Genomic DNA, 8,238 nt, shown 5'->3' with positions numbered 1-8,238 from the left:
GTTGTCGGTTTTGACAATTTAGAGGTCGGCAATTTTAATGCAGAGGTATGCAATGCAGTTGAGGCCCTTGAGGGAGATATTTTTTTACATTACCTGTTATACAAATGGTAGAAAATTTTATTTTTCAAATTATTAAGTTTTTAACACATATATTTTACTATTTGTATAATAATATGTGATGTATCATCTCGTGTTTTTGTCACATTGAAAATCTCTCTAGTTGAGGTGGCAATTCATGAGAACGTGCAAGGAAGGACACACTACTACTGAAGATCCAACCTTTCTGCGCTCAAAATAGGTGTGATCTCTGTGTGGCTCTAATCATTGTTTAATAAATATAAAATTTATAACAAAAAAGCTAAGAAAAATTAAATTTATAAACACGTGTCAAACAATAATTGAGACTATAGAGAAACCACATCCTTTCCTTTTGGTGTAAGATATTTGATCTCCAACTACTCTAGATCCATCGTATTTTTAGGGCTAACTATATTCTTTTCTTTTTTGGGGGGTCATGAAGGGCTACTCGCTACATTCTATATTCTTAAGGTTTGAGCTAGAGTAGTTGTGGATGGAGATTCCGGTGTTTGCTTCCTTGGGCGAGTAGAAAGCCATATTGTTATATAGCTTGCACGCATGCAAGATTGGATTAGGCTTTAGAAGTACAAAAGAAATGAACCCAAAATCGACTGAGATCAATAAAATTAATTGGTTGTGAATGTTGGAGAACAGAGTCTTATATCGATAATATAATAAAGTAATATATATTTTATATATAAAATACTCCATAAAACCCCATACTTAGCTAGCAATACTCGGTTAAGTTGAGGACAATATCGATGATGTTGGTAGATCATACTTCGCCTAAAATTTTATCATTAAATTAGAACATGTTTATTTCTCAACACATTCTGGACCTGATTTACTTGGCTTGAATTATGACTAAGCCTTCAAAAGTCATGTGTTGCTTCTAGTGAATGAATATTGCATACAACATACTAACTAATGAATATAACGTTGAGAACAATATCAATGATGATGGTGGACAACATTGGGCCTAAAAGTCTATCAGTAAAATGGTAAAAGGGATATAAATAGAATCAACTGTATGTCTGGAAAGTTCCCAAGTTATGTGCACGAAACTTTGCCAATTAAAACTTGGGCTTTAAACCCTCAGATCAATTTTTTAACCTAAGTTTGTTAACTATTTATTTGGATCAACTGGACTTGGACTTCTGATTGCATCGGGCCCAAACTAAAATTGGACAAGACTAAGGAGCTTTCCAGATTTATGGAAGATTGATTCGAGTATATTGTCTAATCAGTCAGCCACTAAAACCCCAACCCCATATTGATCCGCTGGCGGTGAATTGATCTGGTTAATAGGATCTTTATTTTTTAATTCATTGTGCTTCAGATTGAAACTCTCTCTTCTTGTTGTCTAACTTAAAATCGTAATATCGCTTGTACTAAGAAAAATCAACAATATACTGCACCATTTACTGGTATATCTCTGTGTATTTGCAGCAAATAAAAATATGGGTACATTCATAATGCTAAATTGCTAATTCAAAATATTGTTGCCAAAAGCATTGAGTTACTCAAAGTAGATAATCTATACTTGCTAAAATTTGATAAAATTGGGTCATATCTAAACATTTTCATAAGCCTTCTTACTTGGTTTTAACTGTTCTTAATCACTTCTGCTAATCCTAGCAAAAATAATAATAACAATAATTATTAAGAGCTACAAAAAGTACACTCTCACAGAGCTAAAAAAGAGATTCTAAAATAAACAACAAATTAATTTAATTTCTTCATGTAGAGCAACATCTATATCTTTGAGCTGTTCATGCAACTGTAATGTTTCAGCCCTTCCTAGGCTTCAACCTGGCACACAAACATTGTCTTGGAGTCAATGCATTTCCAGATGAAAGCATAAGAAGTAATTGCTAATTAACAAGAGCAAAGAAGGAAATTAAGGGAATTAATTGATGAAGATTACTTGTTCTGAGTAGGATTTGGAATGCTGGGAGGTATTCTTCGGAGGCTATCGACTACCGGCTCGACGGTGACGGGCATTTTCTTGTCTGCGTGTGCATGTAGGAGAGCTTGAGAGGATGGTGGATGAACTCTTGCTAGAGCTGTATTACTACAAACTAAATACATGAGTAACAACACAGCAATGATAACCTCAGCCAATGATTTACAGCAGGATTTCATGGTTTTTGTTGACTCAGAGGATGTCTTCTTGCCAGTGCTTGCTCCAATAATTGAGTTTAAGGTTATTTATAACCTCATGAGATCTAGAGAGAGAGAGAGAGAGAGAGAGAGAGAGAGAGAGAGAGAGAGAGAGAGTAGTTTCCCTTAACAAGATTTGGTAAATGATTTCCACATCCTTATCTCTCTTCTGTACACCTAACACCTCATTTTATTTTTGTTGTTTGATTATCTTCTGACTTATTTAATTTAATGGCCATAACTAAACAGACGATGAGCAGAAAAAAAAATAATGTGGAAATCACCTCCCGAACATTTGATGTGCTACTGTTAAGTTATATTATTAAATGGAGATTGGATACAGGAGGGTCATGTGATGAATCTTTGACTAGCTTCAGCTTCCAAGTTCCAAAGTTAAATCTCCCGAAGAAAATTTTGCCCATAACTTTTACTTAAAGAGAGCAGTCATGTGATCAGGCACGTGATTAAATTACAGATAATTGGTTGGCAAGCTTTGGATTCTGCCTTTCTGATGAGTTAATTTCAATAATCTGACTTACATTGGCCTTAAATATTTGACACTGAACTTAAAACTAAAAGGGTTCGATTACCAAGGCAATGCCAATTTGAATTCATAGTTTGAAACTGACTGCTGCTTAATATTATAATCCTGTACTTCAACTACCATATGCTGTATTCTCACCTTCACCAGCACCAATCTAAAATGTTTCGCGCAGTTAAATGCGTTGAGATCCTGCTACAGGCTTGTAGCTTTAGTGGTTAGAGCGGTTTTTTCTGTATCTGAGGTTTAGTGTTCAATTCTCATGCACTCTTAATATTGCTCGTATTAAACACAATGAGATAGTGTATTAAACCAGGTAGCTTGTGAGTCAAGCAATTTTGTATTATCTGCTCCATTCTCTTTTGACCCAAATTTAGGCAAAGAGAAATGGGGATGTCTACGAATAAATAATTGTAACTACACTTCGATAAATGATAAGAACAAAGACACCAGAAATTCATACAATAATCTGTCACCTATGCATCTCTGCCCTTCAACTTGTTAGGAAATCCGAATATCAAAAGCCGAGCATCTTCGCTGTGAGAGAACATCCTTCATATTGCACGCCGGAGAAGTCAACCATTTCAGTACAGTACATATATCACTTGTTGGAGAATTATTTACACCTTAGTACTGCAAAAAAACTCTGCATCATCAAACCTACTTCATTTCATTTGATAAATTAAACTGGGTATTTCTTCAAACTTTCAGCGAGTTACGGTTAGCTGTTTAGTACCTGACAATACAAGAGGATAGTCAGGGCAAAGACCTTTAACAGTGGACAATCAAAGAAACTACCAAATTTAGCTATGACTTGCATGTTGTTCAGGTATCTCGCAGTTGGTAAGAGCTCTTCAATTTCGATTTTCATATTAGAGCTAGGCGATCCGTTCTTCGTTTCATTCTCATTAACTACAGCATCCACAAAAAATGTTGCACACACTGGTCGATGGTCAGAGAACCGGGACTCTCCCCTTATGTAAGAAAGTTGTCTAATCCCATTTCCATGCCATAGTATTCTGTCACACCTGCAATTCTAAACTCGTCAAATAAACTTCTTAGTTAAATGTCAATTGGGTTCTGTAAGTACATTCTTCCAATCGACATACCAGGCTGGTGTTCTTCTTTTCTTTTTCGATGTTTTTATCTCTCCGAAATAAGTGTCTGAGTTATAAAAGTATTTGTAAGTAGGTGCAAAGTAGATTTTTCCCTCCTTCCATCCTTTGAATACTCGCCCTGCTTCTCTCTCAATTTTGAGCTATATATGCAACCAAAAACAAATAAAAAATATGAGTATACCATAAGACAATTAGAATGTGACCTGATATGATAGTAAGATCATTTACCTGATCTTTGTCAAGAAGTGCATCCCAGTCATTGTCCACCAAAAGCTTTCGGGTTTCAGAGTAGCTCAAAGCAATGCGGTAATTCAAGTCTCCTAACCATATGACCATACTAGATCCATTTGCAAAGAGATTAATCAGATAATCAGTGCAATAAGTGTGAGAAAGTAGTGTTGGATTATGAAAAGGATTCAGTACTAAATAACAAGGTTGAAAGATACTTACTCATGTCCTAGAATTTTATCTGGCATCCTACTATGAGCCGTTTTGCAAATCTTCGGAAACTGAGTGCTTTTAAGTATCTCTAATACATCCAAATTTCTCCTAAGCTCGTCGCCCTCCTTCTCACCAGATGCCAAATGACTGCAGACAAAGCAAAAGCTTGTCTGATGGAATAAAAAGCTCACAGATATACAGCCCTGAAACCAGTGAACAGATAATTAATGTACTGCAAAAAAGTTATTTGATATCTTCAATCATGTATAACCGACATCTGATGCTTGTAAAAGATTTTAAAGAATACCTTGTTTCCAAGGCATCCCATGATCCCACGACTGATGCAAGAGATTCTCAAGTGGCTAACATATTGTATACACTCTTTCCTTGCCCAAATAGTCACGAAAATTCCTACCATTTGTTTACTTGCTATAAGGCTGTACTTCATTTGGTTGGTAGTAGAGGCCATGGAAATTTCTGATATATCAAAGACATTAGATCCGTCCTCATCCGGTTCTGAAGAAAGGTCGTCTTCGTTTATGTTTGGTTGTTGGCATCTAAAACAAAAATCTTTACTATATTTCCTCTCCAGTTCAAAGGGGCAGTTGCAACTCTTCAACCTCCGTTTGCTCTCTGTCCTAAAAGCCTTACTGACCTTTTTAAGGGAAGGCTTTGATGAAAATCGTGAACCACCTAGGCTGGATTTGCTTGTTGAACACCCCTCAGGTGATTTGTTTAGTGACTGATTAATTAAAGCAAGCCATTTTGCTGCAGGTTCATTATCTTCTAGAACTAGCACATTTCCAGCATTTAACGGAACAATTTCTTGAAAACTGAAGGTAGAAAGCAAAAAATTAATCACACAAACTATCAATATCTTCTACAGAAGAACTTAAACAATATGGAAATACATTTGCACTTTAAAGGTTCTATAAAATTGATATGACAAAACAGAAACTACACGCAGAGCATGAAGTCACAAGTTTCTTTTCACAGCGTGTGCGCACGCGTGTCTGTTTGACACACCATCATATGCTAAATATTAGAACAGGCACGGAGACTCAAAAAACAAGTCCCCAATTATACTATTTCATTTGAAAAAAAAAAATTGATAATTTATCAATTTGAAACTAAGAAAAATCAGAAGGGAAACACAAAGTAGACGAAAGCAAGAAGAAATGAAGAGACCATATACCCCAAGACATATATGTCTGATTCATTATAAACTTGAAGAAAATCATCCAGATTAAGGCCAATATGAGGAGATTTTCCTCCTACATTCCATGTCGCTACAAAAACCCTGAAACAAACAAAAATAAGCGAGAAAACGAAAGCCAAAAGTTAGCGCATATGCATTCTTGTCAAAGGGATAGAAAGATGTTAGCAAGAACTAGTTGTAGAAAATATTCCAATTACCGAAGGGACTGAACGTATTGACCAGCAGGCATTTGAGACCCTGTGTCACTTGTAGATTGAATGTCAACTGCTGGAGTAGACTGCTGTGCTTCTGAAAGAGAAAACAATTACGAAAAGACTTCACGGTAAGATGTCAAATTTATAAGAATTGTAGGTTAAGCAAGACAGAAACTTCCTTTGAAAATTAAACAGGAAGCAGAGACAGAGAGGGTGTGAGAGGGACACTTTTTATGCTTGCTACCTTTCTTACACTAGATTAGATTTCAAACATGAATATATTCTACGTTCAAACCTCCATCACGCTCTCCCTCTCTCTTAACCATCGATATCTTTCTTACCAAAAACGCCATTTTTAGTCCCCCGAATGTCTATATGGTTGGAGTTGGACCACTTAATCGTCCCTATCTTACCCGAAAAAGTTAAAAGAAGAACAAAACCCTTCAAAAAAGAAAAGTAAAATCAAATTCTTCAAAAAACAGATGGGATTCTCTATCTGCTTTCTGTATCCAAAAAGAAAGATAACATCAACTACAATATGAGTCCCCAACTGCAAGGAGTATCCTCTCTCTCTCTCTCTCTCTCTAGATTTTCTCCAATAGAAAACAATGGGGATAAGTGATTGGATTGAAACCAGAAAGAAATTCATTAGTCTCACCGAAGAAATCCGATGAGCCGCTTCCTTCTCTCTCCTTTGTGGTGAAAATTTTATGAATGAAAGACTGAAACAAAAGGGTTAAACACAAAATTCAATTAATTAACAAAATCTGATTAAAAACACCATTTTCTTTGCAAAAAGATCCAAAAATATTTATCTACAAAATAGAAAAGAAGAAGAATTTGGAAACAAAAATAAGAAAGGGAACCTTCTTTTTCACGTAATGTTTGCTGACAGTCATTTCTGAAACTGCAAGTTTTTCATCAACTGTGATTCACAGACCTTCACAAACATACAGATAACAGATAATACTGCAATCAGATCAAAACCCTAGAAAAACCGGATAATTAGATTCCTCGCATTTCTTTTTAAATGCCAAAAAAAAGGAATTTCATGAATTGGAGAAAGAAAGATAAATTACAGATTAAAAACAAAGAGGACAGCGTGAGAATTATTGATAAAATATTAAGATTGAACATACAAAAATAAACTCGCTGAAAAGAAGAATCTAATTACCTAAACATCCAAAAAATAGCATCAAACACAAACACCAAAATGCAATTCAGTTTCAGAGGACAGAAAAAAAACACATAAATTACCAAACTTTGGGGAAGGAGGAGGGAAGAGATCTCTGTAAACTTATATAATATATATATATATATATATATATATAATTATTATTATAAAGAAAGAGTAGCAATGGCAACAAGAACAACCAACCCATGAAACAAGTTGACAGGCAACATGGGTTTTCTGGAGAAAGTAAACTGGACAAAGCAATTCCCTATTCCTTTCCTTGATAAAATATCTGGATTTGTTTGTTTAAGTTCTGTTTTCCAGAAAAATAGAAGGACATGGAGAATTGAAGGTGATAAGGAGGAGACCTGTATATTCCGTATGTTGTTGTTTGTGTGATATTTTGCAGTGGATGGCTTCAAACTTCCACTACTTGTTCTTCTACAGTTAGTTTTTCAAGAAAAGTACCCTCCCCATGTTGGTGGACAATACAAAGACAAATACACCAAACTTCACGAGCCAAACTCGTTTGGGTTTTAATATATTCTTTTAGAAAAATATATTTTATATTTACAAAGTTACAAAAAATTAAATTTTGCTAATTTTATGAACTCTTTAAATTTTGATTGAAAACTGATGAACTTTCATGCGTAAATTTCATCTTGTGGCTAATTTCGGCATAACCCTTGAAATAAATTTGAACGTTAAGATGATTGTATGTCAAATTGCAATCCACAAGATGTTAAACATTATTATTTTTCCCTTATGAAAAACAATAAATATAAAAGTCACTCAATATTACAATATGATGATATTCCTCTTTATTTGTAAATAAGATATATTAGGTTTGAATCTTGTGAATGAGAAATTCGATACTAAAGTAGGTTGTTTATTGTGTGATTTAGCCGAACTCTCTCTTTCCTTAATGTAAAATATATAATATACTTAGTGTAAATTATATTATTGTACTAAAAAAACAATAAATATAAAAGACAAACAATGACGAGGGCAAAAGATAAAGGGCAGAGAAGAATGTGAAATGTCCCATCGAACAAAGTCCAAAGACGATGAGTTGGGAAATGGAATTGGGAATTGTGAAGAAAACGTTGAGTTTATTATGTCAGTTTGTACTTTGTTTTCTTCTCCGGAAGGATGCTGGTTTTGGAAGTATTTTCCTACTTTGGCCTTCAATTTTGGCAGATTATGATCATGATTTTCGTGCCTCCCACTTTCAGCTTCATTAACATTTGATGGGAGAGAAAAACAAAAGAAAGGAGATTTTTTAAGATGCTACGAAGTACTTGGTATTT

General features: G+C 34.7%; 1 protein-coding gene across 4 annotated transcripts; it reads right to left on the bottom strand.

Annotated features, from left to right (window-relative positions):
* Nucleotides 1–3,082: 3,082 nt before the first annotated feature.
* LOC103438651 (type I inositol polyphosphate 5-phosphatase 10) lies at nucleotides 3,083–7,429 on the bottom strand. Of its 4 annotated transcripts, none has more exons than XM_008377190.4 (11): nucleotides 7,297–7,429; nucleotides 6,621–6,694; nucleotides 6,413–6,476; nucleotides 5,758–5,848; nucleotides 5,537–5,641; nucleotides 4,649–5,174; nucleotides 4,351–4,544; nucleotides 4,129–4,237; nucleotides 3,892–4,040; nucleotides 3,519–3,810; nucleotides 3,083–3,415 (listed from the first exon to the last, which is right to left on the bottom strand). In XM_008377190.4, exons 2-11 carry the CDS (start codon nucleotides 6,651–6,653, stop codon nucleotides 3,410–3,412), a joined length of 1,569 nt encoding a protein of 522 aa, XP_008375412.1. In that variant the 5' UTR covers nucleotides 6,654–6,694; nucleotides 7,297–7,429; the 3' UTR covers nucleotides 3,083–3,409. The 4 variants fall into 4 exon arrangements, with proteins under 4 accessions (XP_008375412.1, XP_017188631.1, XP_017188630.1 ...); XM_017333142.3 differs by having other exon boundaries at nucleotides 3,083–3,518; nucleotides 3,601–3,810; XM_017333141.3 differs by having other exon boundaries at nucleotides 3,083–3,810.
* Between the last annotated feature and the right edge of the window lie 809 nt (nucleotides 7,430–8,238).

Source organism: Malus domestica, chromosome 07 (assembly GCF_042453785.1).
Source record: "Malus domestica chromosome 07, GDT2T_hap1".
Lineage (NCBI taxonomy): Eukaryota > Viridiplantae > Streptophyta > Magnoliopsida > Rosales > Rosaceae > Malus > Malus domestica.
Note: the sequence above shows the minus strand (reverse complement) of the source record. Positions and strands in the feature narration are given on the sequence as shown.